This window comes from Poecile atricapillus, chromosome 1, assembly GCF_030490865.1.
Source record: "Poecile atricapillus isolate bPoeAtr1 chromosome 1, bPoeAtr1.hap1, whole genome shotgun sequence".
NCBI classification, from domain to species: domain Eukaryota; kingdom Metazoa; phylum Chordata; class Aves; order Passeriformes; family Paridae; genus Poecile; species Poecile atricapillus.
Window position 1 is genome coordinate 165,908,239 of NC_081249.1, and position 19,277 is coordinate 165,927,515.

A 19,277-nucleotide genomic window follows, 5' to 3' on the forward strand; every position below is an offset into this window, starting at 1 on the left:
CATGTTCATCCTGCAGTACCCACTGCCTTCATTTGCTGTTATTAGAAACCCTGAATGTGACACCTGTGCATTCTAAGGACCCAAAGACAGCCAGCTCAAGAGCCCTCAGCCTTGGCAGCCCTTGGCTGGGAGGGCACTGCAATACTGCAACCATCCCTGCTGCTCTCTACACCAGTGGTACAAGACAAGGTGGCAGCTGTGGTGCTGTCCTTTCTGTCCTCCACATCGTGGTAGTCTTGGGGGAAAAACACCTGCTAGACACCATCATATCTTTCACACCCAAAACAACCAGCAGCAAGTTTTTGAACACCAGTGAGCATTTTGGACATTGCCAAAAACTGATACCTGCATAGCAACAATGATCCTGAATTTCATCACTTCCATTCATATGCTCAAGACAACAACCCAGTTGGATTAACTGCACAGTGGGCCAGTACCAACACCAAGTACTCCATCCACAATGGAGAATACTACTCTAGCAGCCCTTTACCACTAACCGCACAGCTGCAGAATGGACAAATCACACATAGAATCACAGCATCAATTAGGTTGGAAAAGACCTCTGAGATCAAGTCCAACCTATGACTGAAGACCACCATGTCAACTAGACCATGGCAGCAAGTGCCACGTCCAATATTTCCTTAAAGACCTCCAGGGATGATGACTCCAACACCTCCCTGGGCAGCCCGCTGCCATATCTAATCACCCTTTCTGTAGAGAATTTTTTCCTAATGCCTAACTTAAGCTTCCCCTGGCACCCAGTCACAGCTTTGCTTAACATAATTTCTTCAACACAAGTGGGACTACACAGAAATTCTTTGGCTACAAAGCCAAAAGGAAAAAAAACACATTTAAATCTCCTCCTTGAAAAAACAACAAAAGAAACAAACAAAACCCAAAAAACAAAAGACAAAAAAAAAAATCATACCTTAAAGAAGCAAGGGAGAGAGACCAGAAATATACTCTCCAACAGATCAACAGTATGGGAAATCTATGGCACACTGCCAGCCTGAGTATAAAATAAGAACACACGCAGTAAGGATCTCCTTTCCCTGATGCAAACATGCGGTTCCAGAAGCCAGTACTTGCCCATAAATAATCCACAAAATCACGGTAAAAATAAAATAGTCTCATACCAACAACAACATGAAATTTCTTCAGAAGAATTAGAAACAGCATCCCAACTTAAGTACATGCATGACCCTTGTACTGGATCAGAAAGGGTGCTCAGACCAGCTCAGAGCATCACAGCAGGCAGTCCACTCTGATTGCCATATCCATCTTCTTTCTTAGATATGGCTCACAGCTGTCCATTTGAAAAGCAGCCAGGGGAGGAGGCATAGGGCCTTGTAGTCTATAAAAGTTTCATTCTGGTTTGGCATTTTATTCTTTCCCATGAGAGCACTCCTGGAAACCTTCACATACCCTGAGATTACCTGAACACACTGTTCTGCAGACATACTGTTTTCAGTACTGTGACTGAGACAACTGACATACAAGAGCTCACCTTAAAATACTGACCTTCTTCTAAAGCAAATTAACTGCCCCCTTTTTTTCCACTTGGGAGTGTTTAGATTACACTGCTCCACTTTCACTGTTAGGATGGGATCTGAGGCCAGAGGTTCACACACCTACACCCTCACCTGTAAGGGAAGACTGAAACACTACAGTGTGCTGCTTGCTGGTCACTGGAAAGAGGTATGGTGCTATTTCTCAAACATTATTTCAGAAGAAGCATCAAATGATCCTAGACTTCAGAAAATAACTATGCAGTCTTCAAATCTCCTAGGAGATCCAGGCCTCATTTAGAAGGGAAAAAAATAGTTTCTTGGTACAATGGTGAACAGCAGCTTCTTTTAGAAAAAAAGGCTGCAGACCATACCTGATCTTTTCATTTTTAAATAAGCATGACAAAACCAAGCTGTTGCCATGGCTGATACAACCCTCAAGCAGCCAATCATTTCAACCTTTCAGATGTTTAACACAAGTAAAACTATGTAGACTAAACCAGAAGGAGTACAGACTTCCTGAAGAGCTGGTCCCAGTAAACAAACAGATGTATGTGAAAGAAAATTAATCAGTTTAGAGAAGTCATAGTTTCTCTCTTTTTCTCTTTTTCTTTTTAGTTCACAGCTGGATAAGTTATATAGCACCTTCATAGATAAGCTGCTATAAGAAGAATAAGAGACTCCTGCTTTGGGGAATATTTTTTTCCAAATTTTCTGTGTTAGGTAAACCTTCCCATAAGCCTCAGCAGGTTTATGTTCAAGCTCAAATTTATTTGCAGCTTCCAGAGTTTTCGTTTTCCTGGGCAGGTTTCATGTGCACTTGAAAAATGGCAACTGCTTGCTCTACAAGGGCCTTCTTGGAAATCAGGCAGCCAGAAAATGTAAGCAAGAAAACAATGCTGATCACTATCACTGCCTCTTCTGCACCGGACCAGCACACAGCCTACTGACTCCTCCTCTCCTCTTTGCTTTTCAAATCATAGTTTTATTTTCACCACAAATTAAAGTTACCAAGTTAGGAAAGTCAATGAAAGAAGATGAAATCTTAGTTTGGCAAAAACTGAGTAACTTACTCTGCATATGAACTGAAAACATTCATAAGCTAAATAGGTCTGAAAGACAACAGCAGTTGAATGAATAAAAATTGTTAAAACATCTTGGCATCCTCAACAACAAGGTTGGCATCCTCAACAACAAGGTCCAATGACATTTCTTTACAGAAATCACCAATGAGAAGGAGACAAATTTTAACAACTTTTTAATTTTGAACCATGTACTGGAATAGCTAAGTGAACCAAGAGCCACTGAAAAATATTAAGATGAAGTAATATATACATTGGTTCTTCTTTGAGATCCAATGACCTATGAGCAATGCAGATGCAACGTTCAGCCACTGAACAGCATTCAAACAGGTTTGTATTATTTCAGACAGGCAGAACAAGTATATTAGAAAATTCATTAATTTACTTAAGTTACAGTGAAGCCTACTACTGAGGCAAAAGCCTACCCTATTTTGGCTGCCAGGCCTATGTCTGATTCAAGGGTTTTCAGACTCTTGGATAGGAGAGTATTCCTTGATCTGGAAACTCCCTGTATAACCCCCATCTTAGGAAATACATGTAAGACATCAAGATTTAAACAGATTTCAATTGTTCCCAGCTTATCTACATACACCTAGCACTCTGCTCATATTTCAAAGCTGTCTGGGCAGCATGCTTCAAAAACCCCTCATGGTCAAACTATACATTTACAGTACAGCAGGAAAAAGCCATCTTGCAGGTTTTTTGGGGATTGGCCTTGCAGAAATACCTCTGAGTTCCTGTAGGCATCCAACACCAACAACAGGCATTTTAAATAAATAATCTAATTTCCTGAAGCATTGGAGAGGAGGAAGAAAGACAAGGAAAAATTTTTCACTTTCAAAGACAAGCAAAGAATGAGAAAAAGTTAACCTTTTAATAGTTTTTATTTCATCAAAAGGAGGTCAAGTTTTACTATAAGAGAACCTTCATCTCTGCTCTTACAGAAGGCTCCAAAAATTATCCTCTCAAAGCCAAAGCAGCTGCTGAAAACAGCCCCACACAGACATTACAGTTTCAAAGATCAAAAAATATTAAACCAGAAATATTCTTCAGCACAAGCTTTTTACTGTAATATTAACAGCACTGCTAGGCTGCTCCATTCTGCCTGGACCATCTCTAAACAACTGGCAATCTACTTATGGTTGAAAGGAGAGGGAACCAGGAGATTTCACATAGACCATGCACATTTTCAGAAACAAACATTTGGTGTTTCAGGTTTCACCACCAGAAGCAAGTGTGCTAAAAGTCTATTCTGCCAGGGAGCTTTCACATCCACATACCAGTCAACATAAGAAAAGGTGACAACAGCATTAACAAGTAACAGGAAACTCAAATACTATACTTGGTCCTACAAAAACAAATTTCAAATGACACTACTGTATACTTCCCTGGGCCAAGCAGGCATGTAGCGTACTTTCAATGGTACCATGGTTTAATTACTACCTACCACATTTTTGATTCTTGGCCATCAATTGTTGTTATCAATCTATGACATCTTTTAAGTGCCTGCTGTCAGTAGCTATAGTACAACAAGGCAAGAACAAGCCAGTGAAAGAAATCCATGTGGTGATCCAGGTTTGGCATCAAACTTGTGCCAACGTGAACAAATTCACTTTCCATTCCATTCCAAGTCTCTCAGGCTTTCCATTAAAAAAAATTAAATCTGAACACCAGTTCAGAATATCCAGTTCCCAAGGAATCCAACTACAGAGATTCCTAATTGCTTCACAGGGAGCTGGATTAGGCCAAGATCAGCAAAAATGATCAGTTCCCACCAAGGTCAAAGAAACTCAACACCTTAAAAAGTAGGAGCTTTTCTGAATCTCAGCCTAATTCATATGCAAGGATTACTTTTTCAGGAATAAGCTTTTGCACAAAGAACTTGTCCCCCATCTAATGTGTCTAAGGAACAAGATTTAGAGATCTTGATCTTACAAATCAGGAAACAGCTTTGCACCAGAAGAAATCTTTGGTAAAGCTGTCTTAGAATAAATTACTTTGTTTCCAAAGTCTTCCCCAAGCTACGAACCAAGCATTTTAATTAAGGTCTCCTAATTGCAGTTAATTTGGGGTAGGGGGCAGGGAAGAAACATGTTTTTTACACAGTCTGCTGGTACCAAAGTGACTTTAGAAACACACATTAGCTGTAGCAAATGTTCTAACCACATTCTGTGATTTCAGAAACACATTTCCCTGTTTGAAGAAACTTCCCAATATTTTTTTATACAGAACTTTTTCACAATGACAAACAGGAGAAACTAGAAACCAGGGAAAATCAGGGAAGTTATTTGTTAACATATGAACAGACACAGCAGGTCAGACTGAAGGTCTAACCTACTCTGCCTCTGGCTGTTCTTTCTGTTCTATAGCCAAAGACACAAAAGAAACATCCCAAAATACTGCTTTTCTTCAGCAATTCTCTTGGAAGCAGAGCTACGCTGTTTCATCGCTACTGCAGAAATACTAAAGGAAAACCTGCCAAAAAGGAAAAGGATTAAGCATTACATTTTAATAGATTATTCAAGACAAACTAGGGATTAAATCACAGCACAAAAATATTTTGCCAGCCCCCACCCAAACAATATCTATCTATTGTGAGCCAAGATGCAGCCCTTCACTGATCAGGAAACCACTGAACACAGTAGCACTAAAACAAGGAAAGACTTTTACTACAAGAGCTGGTGGTCAGCACAACACACCTGGAAGCAATAGTCTGCTGCAATCATAATTCTCTGCTATGCACTTGAGCTTATTTTACACAGAGAAAAAGACAGAACTCCCCAATGACCCTATGCCTTTCTCATTCAATCACTTCTTACAGAGTCATTGTGGGCTCCACTCCTGTTTGATTCAAATGAGCACTTACATCCCACCAGTCTCTTAGAAATATTCACAATTAAAACACAGTAGCTGACCAGAATCAATCAAGCAAAGTCTTCTCTACTCTCCAGAGCTTTCCCAGGGAGACATGAGCTATATGCTAAAGATCCATGTGGTTTGATTACAGTACCAAGATGCAATGATAACCTGTCAGATACTTAAAGATATGTAAGAGACCCTTTAAATTACCTTTAGACCAGATAACAGCACGATCCACTATTTTTACTTTAAAAAGCAAGTTCTGATCCACAAGAATGCTCTGCCTTGAGGTGCAATACTGGTTGAAAATGGGCAATCCATCACTTGTAAGTAACCAAATTGATGAAGATCAATGCCCTATAGCATACATAAAGAGTAAAGCTAGTCCCATTGCACAAAAAAAGGAATCAGAAAGGAAACTAGCTAGAGAGTTCTTGAAACTAACTTAGCCCCAAACAAAAGCAATTTAGACTGGTGGATGCCTATGACCAAAGATTTTTCAGTCTACTGAATCATAGGAAAAAAACCAAACACCCAGAAACCAAGATTTGAAGCACACATCCTCTCAGATGCGACAAACTGAGGGCCTAAAATAGCACTAGAAAGAGAAAGGAAAACAAAATGGAGTTTCAAACCCCTATCTAGAAGCAACATGCTATTTTCTATTCAGAGCGTGTTAAAATTTTGGTTCAGACCTACTCTTTTCAAAATTCACTTCAAGCTGGACAAAGTCCCTGGACTTCGACCTATTTCTTGAGACAGAAGGAAAGGTTACACTAAAACATCAAGCCACAAAGTCAAAAAATACAACCCCATACACTGCTTGTTCACTTGCAAATAGATCTTTTCTCCTCCTATAGCCCCAGTTCCCACTTGCAGCTCATACAACCAGCAACAACGAAAGGTGCAGCACAAACTATTTTTCTCCATAAATTAAACAAGCTTTAAAAGGTGGCAGTTCTGAAAAAGAAAACTTTTGCCAAGGGACAAAGGGTGCTGTTAAATTCTATCATCACGTACTTTCTCCCCAGCACACAGTGCTCCAACCCAATATGACAGCAATAATACTTCCCTTTTACTCTTATGCTTTCTCCTTTTCTACTAGATACAGTGCAGAGGTCAGCAACTACAATTGTGGGGGATTTTTATATCATCAATCTTTCATCAGAATAGTAGTCTTGCTTAGTTTCTTTTTCCCTTTCCTCCCTCTTACACAGTTTTACAGGAGCTTTCTTTCAAGGCTTTAAAACTACCAGATTGACAGCTCCAGTGAATTAAGCTCCCTCTTTGTCAACAAAACAAGAGAAGCACCACAGGCAACCTCAGAACAAGCTCCCTCTATCCTTCCCTTCCCACCCCTCCAACTAGCAAGTGTATCTGAATGCTGAGCTTCACACACAGCTCTATCAGGCCAGGGTGCCTTGTACAGTCTCTGATAACACAATTTACCCAGACTATCTCAGAGGACGCTTATGTAAAAGTCACATACACTAGAAACATCATGACTCAACATGTTATCGGCACATACCTGTTCCAGACAGCACAGTAACTCTAAAACCATGAGGCTGGGCTGAGTGCATGCATATCTGTGCTTAAAGACTGGCTGACAAAGAAAACCCATTTTAGACAACAGGGTGAAAGAATGCAGAGTTGAAGCAACTCTTAAAGTCATACTTGAGACCAGAGAAAGGCAATGTTAACTGAAAAAATCAATAGGAAGACCAGAAAAACTCAATGCTCTTAATATAAGATCAAAGTCAGGTGCAGATTCTATTAAAAACTGAATTGCACATTTGGCAAAAATACTAGAAAAGACAGGGATTCTGTTACTATTGCAGTACTAATACAGTACTTCACATTCTGAGAGTGCCCCTCTGCTATGCTAGCGTTAGACCTTATCAGGCAGCAAACGAGGATCTGGACACTCTTCTCTCTTCAGTTACAAGGGGCTTTTAGGTTCCACGAACCCCTCCACTGTTAGCTTCAAGTCAAAAATTATCATGCACTAGATTAAGTTAGAAGACAGCTTCTAAACAGTACCAAATCTTAGTTCCTCCTCCCTCTTCTAAAAGCTTTTTTATTTTTAGCAGGAAAGTGTTTTCTTTTTGGGGAAGAACTTTTGACACCTGAATTTTGCAAGCTAACTTGACCAAATTTTTTTCTTTTTTTTTCTTAATTAGTCAAGAGCCAGGGTGTTTTTGTAAAATGAATACCTACACATACACTTAAAAATAAGTAATACCAATTCCTTTACAGGCTTAAAAAACAAACACAGTAAAACCAAAACCCAAGAAAAAAACCACCCCACAACACAGCAAATGCAACTTTGTATTTGCTTATGTTGCTACAGACATACTAGACAAACTAGAGAACTGCCAACAAATAAATGCCAACAGCCTCCTTATGTTCCTGTGATGGCAGAAATGAAAGTGAGTTCAAAAATGCATTAAAAGATTTATGTGGAACAGATCCATCTGTGGCTACTAAATGTGGTACCATGGACACAACTGCTGCCACCGAAGTCTCTAAAAGCGACTGACAGAAGAGGGTCTGCCAAGGGGAAGGTGAACACATTTGCTCTGTGCCTCATACTTTCCCTAAGCATCTGCTATAACTATCCCTTCAGGTCCTGGGTAGCTGGGTTCAGGTCTGTTTGGCTGTCCTCACAATCTTCAGCTGGCCCATCAACCCAAACAGCTCCAAGCAATTACAACCTCTGCTACAAAGCAAAACATACTGATGAACTTGGGTGGAATTACCCTCACCACTACCCCTGCCACCCTCTCATCCTTCAAACAGCAGCAAGGAGAGCCCATTCCATCTGCACTGGTACCAGACTCCAGTGACAGCATGCAGAGGGGGCTGGATCCTCCGCCTGTAAATTCCCCAAAACTGAGACAAGATTTTGTAATCAAAGGAACAGCGTGTTCCTGAACAAACCGGCATCTACATGCAGCTGCATGACATGCAGATAGAGCTAAAGAACAACAGTGTTCTGTATTTACATTCATCTCTGTGGCTTGTATTTTAACTACAAGAAAATAAACAAGTTTCTCCTTGAAACACACATACCCAATTGGGTTAAAGTGGTCACTGCTGGACTCACTGAAACATACCATATTGCTGAAGCAGGCAGTGTTTCACAGCCCACCGGTACAAATGATACTGGTACAGCATCCTTGTAGGGAAAGCAGGGTGACAAGATAAGGAATAAGCCTAGTCATCCCACCAATTTTTTTAACCAAATGGCAAAAGTCATTTCAGAATGGCAGGGAAAAAGGACTGCAGCACTATGGCTGCCAAGAGGTCAGGTGTGGCATTTCATAAGTGAACCTTAATGGTATCATTTCCTTCCAGCACAATTAATCACCCCAGACATCACTTGTTCTATCAGCTATTAACCAGTTGCCCCAACCCCAACATGAAGATAAAATTATCAAGGTTAGGCAGCAAGAGTCATTACTAAGCACTACAGCACACAGTGCCAAGGGCCCTGTTTCCAGAGAATCCTCTGAACTATTTCTTCCTGCTGTAACAAAACACATTGCAGAATTACATGCATTTATCCATTACTAACATCAGGGAGAAAATTACAGAAAGTACAAAGAATCACCAGCATGTTAAAACACCTAGATTTCAGAAAAGGACATCTATGTTGCTTATGGCCAAAATATTAAACTCAGCCCGGGTCACTTGAAACACTGATTTTTAGCTCATTACTGCTCTCTGAGGGGGGACACTCAATATCCATGAATGTTTGTGGTACAGGGTGATGAAACAGCCACAGGGCTTCAGAACAACAGGCAGGAGCACCATAACTTCACAGCTCAAGATTTAGTATCTGGATTTTGCTACAGACATGTCTCATTCACTTATTTTTCCTCCTTTACCAGTGGCACTATGGAGAATTCAGTTTCACAAGGCAGTGCCTCAGGACCCAGACTGGACACACAGAACCAGCGTGTTTCAAAGGGAAAGAACCAAAGATGCCTTTTTGACAAGAAGGAAGAAAGGTCTGTGGGGGATATGATGAAGAACAAAAACAAACCTGCTTCTGAGGAGGAAGGACCAGCTTCAAATTCTTCCAAGCAAAGATGATTGACTCAGCAGTATGTTATAACTGTAGTAATACCAGACATATTACAAATCTTCATTAACTGGCATCAGAGGGAAGAAGATTAAACAGCTCGATGTGAACTGAACCTGCCTCCAGGTCCTGTGCCTGGCTCTGCCAATTACTTTCCTGGAAGTGCCACTACATCTGGAAATATGATTTTCTCCACTGTACAGTTCATAGACTTGAGAGCCCCCAGAGCAACCTCTCAATGTCTGTACACCCTGCTGCACGCATAGGTAGTACCGTGGCTGTGGGAAAGAGCAGACTTCTGCTTTGGTTCCCAATTCACAGGAATTATTTTACATGAGTGGTAATCACACCCCAGTCAAATTAGCCCAAGCATTGAAGCTGGAAGGAAAGAACTACAAGTAAGGACATTCTGCTTGCAAATAAAGGACACCTCCTTCAATGAAATACAGTCATTTTGAAAGCCATTCCTAAAGAGCAATGGTTGTCCTCCAAATAGGATTTCTCTCTGCAGACAGAATACTAACTAGCACTTGCATAGCATTTGGACAGTATGGAAGTACCAGCAGCTTCCTCCTTGATCATATAAAGCACATAGCTCCTTTTGAGCAGAGCTAAATTCCATCAGTACAAAATAAGCCATTGTTTCAAGGACTGAACACTGAACTCAAAAATGACAAAACGGAAGATAACCGACAAGAGAGGGTTTGTTCTACAATGCTGTACCACAGATGTGACCAGCCCAGGTGCTTATTTTATCTATTATCACACTTATTTTAGCATGTTTCACATGCTCTGCTTCCTTCTTTCTTTGGAACACGATCAAGAATGTCATCTCACCAAAAAGTGTCAACTGTGGAGATGAATAGCACATTATCTGGTCAATATCAGGAGATACGCTATCAATTTCCAGGTGCAGCACATTAAGACAAAGGAAACACTTTCTGTCATCTCTGACACTCAACTCACACTGAGCCTCTATATTCAAGAGATCCACACACATTTAGACTGGGCACTTAAGACTTCCCAAGTCATGACTCCCAAATTAGTAAAGGGATTTCAAGCTACTTAATGCACACCAATCATGGTTTCTCAGGTACCTTCTGCACTACTACAGATTGAACCAAAACAGGGACAGCATTGACTGCAGGAGAGGTCAACATCTCTGCTCTGAAACAGCACCACAGGCCTGAAATACTCCCAGCATATTTGTTCAAACTGATTGTAGTCATCTCAAGAAAACATTCCACTGCCTACCTGGACAATTACAGTATCTTTTTCACTTACCTATCATTCCTCCTTGGCACAGCTGAAGACCACTACTTTTTCTTCTACCTACAACAGAACTGGGGAACATGCTTGGCAGAAGAGGGGGGATTGGTTTTTTTATTTCCTACAACAGCTTTTTACAGTCAAGATCATCTCCAGCCTCTTCGTTATGCTTAAGAGCAGTACAATACACTGTATTTACAAAACCGCCGATTCTTCTCACTGCTCTCTTTTGGGCACTTCCCAGCTGATTGACCTTTTCCCTGAAATGTCGTGCCCCAGACCAAAGGCAGTAGGTGAGGCTACTGCAGTAGCAGCGTTATCAGTGCTGTGCAGAACGGAGACATTACTTCATGCGCCTTGCAGGCTCTGTTCCAACTTATGCACCCCAAGATGATATTTGCTTGGGGTTTTTTAGGGCTTTGTTTTTTGGCAACACTGTCAATTTGTATTCAGCCCATGATCTGCAAAAGAATGCAGATCTTTCTCAGAAAAGCTGCCACCTGACCAGGCTTATTGCTGTTTCTCGCTGCATATCAGTTCCAACAGGCTGTGGTAAAGGGATGTGCCATAAGGAAGACGCAAACTTCCTGAACCTGAGGTAAATGATTGCTAGACCACAAAACTGAGTCGCTATGAAAGGGTGATTGTTACAGTCACTTCTGTTGTCCAGCAGCTGCACTGTGTTCCCATGAAATGGTTCTGCAAGCATAACACCGTAAGCTTTGTGGGAGAAGAATGCCTGGCAGTAGGTGCTCTCAGAGATTAAGAAAACGCACACATATCCAGCTCTTATGGGATATAGAGTCTCTACACATTACAGGAAGAAGGAGCAAGAATCCAGAAATAGACTGAGCTTCCCCTCCAAGAAATACACCCTTCTTTGCTACGACCTTCAACACTTTTTCTCGGCTTAATACAATTTCTACCATTAGGCCAGTTGTCTTTGTTAAAAATTGATGTCAAAGAAACTTACCCACCCATCTAGCCCCCCAGTTACTTCTCATGATATAGTATTTCAGACTAACATAACCAACAGTGGGAGCTATTGATCAACACACATACATTTTATTTTTATGGATTTTAAGGTTGTAAAAGCTAACTGGCACAAGCCAGATATTTAACAAAAGTAGTATTTAGGGCTTTTTGTGGGGAATTGGGGTTAAAGAAAATCCCCTGACTTCTTCCTGGAAAAAATATGTAATATACTTCCTGCCTGCTATATAAAGAAACAGATTAATTTAATACCCTCAAACCAGCATTATTCTTAAATCTGTCTTAAAACTCATGTTTAGGTTCTTGTGCACAGGCACACAAGAGACTACAAAGTTTAGAAGAGGAAAAAAAGAACCATACAGATCTACAGCACTGACAACACTGCTTACCATTTCATGGTAGATTACCAGATAGTGTGATTTCTCATGTGCTAAAATAAAACTTAACAAAAATTAAATGGACAGAAGCCAAAGAATCAATTTAGTCTAAAAAAAGGGAAAAATAACCCAAACAAATTCAAGCCTCACAGAAATTTAAATTAGGCATACTAACATTTTGGTAGGGAAAAAAAAAATCATTGGTTGCTATGTTCAACCTGGCAGCAGCCTCAAAACAGCTTCATCATAATACAATGAAAAAAACTCAAACACACCAGAGTGACTTGTCACAACAAAATGGTCTTCAGCACAGGTGACAGATGCTCTTTTGGAGCTACATATCCAAATTTCTGTATTAAATCCCAGGCCTGCTGAACTGATGCAGGCCACAATTCAAGAACACGGCTTTAAGTTTCAAAAGAGTTGTCACTAGTGAATAGCAATGTAGGAACCTAAACTGGACCAAGACAACTCAGCTTTCTGCATGTCAGGGGATGCTATCATTTTGTCATGGATGATCCCACAAGGAGGGAAGATGACAATTTGGCTTGCTCACTAATAATCAAGACAACTGGGCTTTACCAGAAGGCATAACTCAAACAGCCTGCTTCCATTGCCTTCTGTGGGCAGAATTTGAATTTCTCAGCATGTCTATCATTTCCTGAAAACTTCTTCCTCACAGATGCTTACCCAGTTTTATGAAACAAGAAAAAAAATAAAACCAACAAACAAACAAACCAACCAAAAACAAAAGAAAAAACAAAACCCACAGCAGAGTAAAATTTACCATAAATAATCTGGTCATTAGGGTGTACAAGCACAGTTCTTCTATCAGTCAAATTGTGGGATTTATTATGACATGAATTACATCTTCAGGCAACTCTTCAACACCTTTTCTATTTGTTTTCTACATGCCATTAAGAGGAAATTCTGACTTTTTATGCATATAGCTACACAGAAAAACTACCAAATTACCATGCAAACTTACAACTGCACACACGAATGATTTTGTCCAAAATAACTGAAAAGTAGCTTATCATTTAGAATTGGGTGACTTTAAATTATCTCTTCTTGAAGTGTATTTCACTTCACATCACTATAACTTATTCATATCGCTGTGACCTTACTGCCTCATATCTCCAGAGCTCCCCAAAGAGACCATAGTAACAGCTGACAAGCAGAACAACTACCAAGGAAATGGAGGCTTTTACAGAGCAAAGAAACACTTGTAAATGGCTGCACCTCCCTAATCTTAACTGGTGCCAGACACATACAACTCATTTTCTGAGTAGATATATGCATTTTTGCACATATAGGCCACTTTTCATACGGCATGAACAGGAGTCTTTTCATCCACAATGTCCACAGAGACCCAGCAGTATGCATATTTTACAAAACGATTACATGGGCATCTAAGAGTCCTTACCAGTGTCTGACAGTCACACAACAGCTCTCCCATCTCTATAATGGAATGTGGCATCTCCATTTCCCTAACCACGTATTAGTGCTCATGCACCTGTACAGTGACAGCCATTCCAATATCAATGTGATGAGCATGGAACTGATTGCATTGAGAGTCTTTGCCAGCTGCAAAATCATTAAACCCAACCTGAGACAGAAGATAAGACCAAGCAGCTAGAAAAAGGAGGAACTGCTCCTTTCAGCAGCAGCAGGGACACGTGACAACATCAGAACTACGCACTTATATCACAGGCTCCTAAATTCTCTGTTAGGAATGCCTAGAAACCTTGCTTTACTTTTCAGTGGGGCATAGATACTCTATATTTTGGCAATAGACAGCAACCTGAAGCTCTGAGACTGTGCCACCTTAGAGAAGCAGAACATAAAGGTTCACAAGAAAGTCTATTTGAGATGCACCAACAAGACATTTGCACACTGCAGTCCCACAAGGACCCTACATGCAGGGAACTGCAGCCACGGCATATACGCTGGAATGCAGGTAATTCCAAGTACAACACGAAGCACAGCGTTCTAGCAGCTTTACTAAAAGCAAAGGACAACTTGCCAATAGTGATAAATTGCCTGACTAATGAATTTACTGACAGTATAAGAAAGATGTACCAAGTGTCCTGCTCCACACAAAAGAGCTCAACCCCATATCACAACTGAAATAAGAATGCCTTTATATCAGCAAGGCTGAGAAAAATTTTCTTCTTACCACTGAAACTGTACTGGTTTATTAACTGTACTGTACTTTATATTCTGGAACAGAATATAAAGTCTTGCTCCGATGTCAGCTTACATAGAAAAGAGCTCTTGGGCAAAACCAAAAACCACCTCAGGAAACAGACCAGAACTGAGGACACACCTCATCCCAAAGGAATGCCCTTGCCATAGCGCTTCAGACATAGCAGGGAGAATGACTAACCTGGCACTGTGGAGCAAAGTCACATTCCTCTCTATACACAGTAGCAGGTTCAGCCAGAGGATCAGAGTGAGCTTGGCCCATCTTCAGGTTTGGTCTCCCCTGAGAGAGATCAGCTACAGGCTTGAAAGCAGGCTTCCCAGGTGACAGGCCAAGCACTCTGTCTTCCAGGTCAATGGCTCTTAAGGCACTATTCAGAAATCACTGATTCTCTGCAGCAGGCCTGTGAAAACACACTGCCTTTTTGCTCATCACTCTGCTCAGAACCCCCAAGGAGATGCAGAACCATTGAGGTCTGCACGGGGGTGCAACTCAACAATTTAGGATCACCGGTCTGCACTATAAATGTGAAGGTAGATACAACCACAGGCACCACCTTTATCTTTACAAAGTTATGCTCTACAAAGAATACAGCTCAAGTGGGACATACCTAGTCTGTCACAGTGAGAACCAAGCATGCAGGTGAAGTCAAAGGCCTTTGATAACAAGAAGATTCCCTTGTGAATAAAAAGATTCGGCAAAAGTCCCAAGACACTATGTTCAGGCAGAACAGCTCTCTTGTCAATCATACAGAGAGTTTCAAGATGGATACAAACATGAGGAAAGTATTTAAGGTTCCTGCCCAGTATTTTGCGAAGCAGAAAGCTGAACCCAGGAATGCCTACACCCTAAAGCTACACCTTAGCTTCTGGTCCACTCACACTGGCTCATGTCTCATCTCAGCTCTGACAATCTAACCTAAAACCTGGAGCCACGCTTAAGAAAGCAGTCTAGCACTTAGAGTCTACCTCTCAGAGAATGCTTTGAACAGATTTTGAAATGTGTGTACATGGCCTCTTTAGGATGTCAGTACTCTTTGCACAAGAAGTGGCTACCCTGGCAAACTGTAAAGAAATAAAGATTCACCCAGCATGCTTCAGGAGTTCATTAGAAGGCTCCTTTTACTTTCCTGGACTATATAACTGCTTCATTACAAACTCGTACAAACAAATCTGAACTTTGTAGTCATCCAGAAAGTATATCCCTAGGCAACAGGCAAATAAATTCCAAGTAGCAGTCACCATAAAGCACATGGAGTAGACAGACAGATACATAGTCCACTCTAACACATGAATCACTGTACAGGAATGAGTACGCTTGTCTTGTTTTTTACCATACACAAGATTTCTAGTAAGATGTATGTTAAGCTTGGCACAATTGGTTCTACAGCAAAAAAAAACCTTACAAGCACACAAGTTATCAAGTAGATATTATCCATAAAATACCTGAAATCTTTGCCTAAATGAATGCAGCTCCCTTTGGTGTCAATAGAAGTTACTAGAAATGAAAACAGAACATCCAAGATATCAGCAGAATGTGCTCCAATGACTGTACTTAAACCAAACATCTAACTCTGCTTGTACAGAAATGTTAATAACACTTTTAAAAGTATCAAAGCATACATGAACAGCCATCTCTACTCAGCATCTGTGAACGCTATTCAAATTGAGCTTAGCCTGTACAGGATGAGCTAACCTAATTTTCACCAAGAAATTAGTAAAGTGTAGCAAGAGAGATACTTTGGGGTCAATTTTCACAGCAGCATGATGACCCAAAACTATTAATAAGTTTGTACAGTACACAAAGAAATTGTAGATCCATGTTATGTAACACAAGTGTAAGGAATTTCTAAGGTAGAGTGAAAGGAAGCAAAGCATTTAGTCAAAAAGAGAAACAAGGACAATGGAGGAGAAAAAGTCAGTTTTGGAGATTGCTAAATATAACAATGTACAATACATAATATAAAGAAGTTTTAATGGATTTTCTGAGATTCACTGTAGGTTCCAGGCATTAAAAACAGCCTATAACAAACCTTAAGGCCCTAAAAATTACTTTTTTTTGTATACCTATTAGAGGTAAAGTGGGGGGAAAAAAAAAAAAGTTCAGCATCACAAAAACTAACCTAAAATCTCACACAAGGGCAAAACTTAGCATTATTCATGGACGAGAATTTTTCTTGGAGAACCACATGAAATTAGACATTAAACCAGAACTTGTGGCCTTTCTATACTTTAAAAAAGTCTAGTAAATTTTGCTGAAGTTTGACAGAGGGGGTACAGAATGCCAAATACAAAAGCTGATGTAAAAGTTCCTGTCACTTTCCTGAAATAGTTTTATGTTCTGCCTCCCTCATCTTTACAGAAAGAAGCAAGTGCTGTCAACAGAAATTTCACAGGGACCGGTGTTTTTAGCATGACATGCGTTAATTAAAGTGCATTTGAATTCTGTAAAGTTTGCAGCATATTTTTCAATTATCGAAACTGTTTTAGAATCCTTGTTATAAATTTAGTATTAGAATGAAGTAAGAGAAATCTGTTATTCAGTACCAGAAGCTGTAATGCATGTGTCACAAGATGGAGTTTAAACTCCCAATTAAATAATAAAATTGTGTAATATACTGCAAAAATTATCCTCTAAGCTATTCAGATAAAGTCTAATTACAGCTTATCAAACTAACCTTTTACCTCTGGGACAGCACAAAATAGACGCAGTTATACCATCTTCAGATGTCTCATTCACATTCCAAATGAATACAAGCTTATTCAGGCGTTTGTAGACCCTAATTTTACGTGTTTCCACAACGTGAAGGAAAGTTATTCCCAAACGTTTGACTTTTTCTAATAATAACTCGGCTTCAAAAGAGGGTCCGCAAAGATCTCAAATTACCCCATTTCAACGGGAATAGCAGAAACATCTCGGGAAGCAGAGGGCAGAAATGTACCCAGGCGGGCAGTAACGTGGGGCTGTGCCGGGCCCTCGCACACCCACGGGGATGCTGCACCATCCCGGATAGTGTTTCCCTGGAGCGCCCGGCAGCGCCCAGGTGAACGGGAGGCAGGAGCGCTTAGCCCGGCCCGGCGGCAGCGGGGCGGGGTGCCCGGAGCACCGCGAGCCCTGCGGCCCCGGACCCGGCGGGCAGAGCCGGCTCCGCGGAGCCACGCACCGAGTGCGGTACGCCCGAGGACGGCGCGGGCCCCGGCCGAGCACGGAGCGGCCCCAGCCCCATCTCGGGGCCGCCGCCTGCCCCGGCGACCGCCCCGGCGCTCCCCGCGGCGAGGGCCGCTTTCTTACCGGCACAGCTCGGCGAAGGCCTGGAAATTCAGTTTCCTGATCTTCTTCTCGCTGAGCCAGTATCCCACCCGCTTCCCCTTCAGGAAGGTCTGCATGGTGCCGCCCCGCGAGCAGGGGACCAGTCCGGGGCGGCGGGGCAGCGCAGCTGCCGCTCGCACTCGGCTCCTGCCAAGCGACGGCTGGAAGAGAAGCAGAGAAAGGAGGATCAGCCGGTTCCCCGCGGCGGGCGCTGCCCCCCACCCGCCCCGCTGGACCGCCGAGCCGCGCCAGGCGCAGATCCCGGCGGGCGGGCAGCCCCGACAGGCCCTTCCCCGCACCGGCGGGCAGCTCGCCGAGGCAGAGAGAAGCTCCCCGCTCTCCGCAGCAGCCCCGAAGCGCCCAGCCGAGCAGGCACGCCGCCGCCCGCCCCGCGGCACGCCCGCAGCGCCCGCACGCACGGACCCCGCCGTCGAGCTCGCCTCCGTGCCCGCCCGCCGCCGCTGCTGCTGCTGCTGCGCGGCCGCGGTACTGCTGCTGTTGCTGCTGCTGCTGCTGCAGCCGCTCAGCTCCCCATTCGCCCGCTATTCACAGCCGCCTCCACTTCCTCCTCCTCCGGGCCGTCCCCTCCGCTCCGCTCCCACCCACCTCGTGGGGCGGGCACCGGGACGCTCCCGCCCCTCCGCAGCACCCAGGGGCCGCGCCCGCCCCGCGGGCTCCGCGCCGCGGCCGCCAGGGGGCGCCCGCGCCGCCTCCTTAAAGAGACAGCGCCCCTTTCTGGACCCGGCCCGGCCGGGGGGCCCGGGGGCGTGGCCCGGGGATGCGCCGTGGGATTTTGGCTTCCTAGGGAGGAGCAGTTTTAAGCAGTTCTTACATTTCCTATTGGTGCTACTAAAAGTGGTTGGTCAGTGTATCTTTCACAGAAAAAAGGTTCCAAGTAAACATGAGTCTTCAGTGCAAAACCAAGGATCTTCCTTCTTCCAGCATTTGCAAGTATCTGGAGGGATTAAACAGTTTGCAACAATAGCTATCTCATATTTAACTTCCTTTTGCAGGAGGCAAAAGGCAGGCAATGCAAGCATGGACTGACATTCTAATTTTGGGGTTGTGCATGTCTAAATACTGAGGCAGCTGTTCTGTGCTTCATTTCAGAGGAAGGATCTTTCAGTCTGAATTACTGTGCTGTCTCCCAGCAAAGTATTTCCCCGTTGTTGTTTTTCCCCTTCATCTGAAACGATCACGATTTGAGCCTGAACATTTTTCTCTGTTTCTCCAAGAATGGAAAGCATGGCCTTTACAATAACGAAGTCCTTCACAGAGGGGTGGGATTGCAGTACCTGCAATCCTGAGCTGAGGTGCGGATGATGCTTCTATGATGACGCTTTCTGTGAACCAGCCCTGGAGCCCTGTGCAGTGGGAACTGCTCAGCGAGTTCTGCTGACTCACAGTGCCACAACAAATGTGGTTTTATAACTTCTGCAGAGTACTGGAAAAATGGTACAAGTATCCATCTGAAGGAAAGAAGGGTGAAAACCTTAAGAAATATGAAAAGGGTAATTGATTTAGGGAGTTGGTAGAAAGCATTTTACATTCCTGTCATTACTCACATGAACACTGCAGTCATCTTGA

At 42.5% G+C, this 19,277-nt stretch overlaps 1 protein-coding gene across 4 annotated transcripts in view; it reads right to left on the bottom strand.

Annotated features, from left to right (window-relative positions):
- The window catches only part of ITPK1 (inositol-tetrakisphosphate 1-kinase), a 137,759-nt gene extending 119,478 nt beyond the window's left edge, over nt 1-18,281 (bottom strand). The window contains exons 1-2 of one of the 4 annotated variants that reach the window (XM_058842138.1): nt 18,110-18,281; nt 17,673-17,851 (exon numbers count right to left, since the gene is read on the bottom strand). In XM_058842138.1, the coding sequence (XP_058698121.1) occupies nt 17,673-17,767 (95 nt within the window). In that variant the 5' untranslated portion in view covers nt 17,768-17,851; nt 18,110-18,281. Of the gene's footprint in view, nt 1-17,672; nt 17,852-17,989 lie in introns of all 4 variants that reach the window. The other 3 variants (XM_058842132.1, XM_058842145.1, XM_058842155.1) reach the window with 3 other exon arrangements.
- Nucleotides 18,282-19,277: the final 996 nt, after the last annotated feature.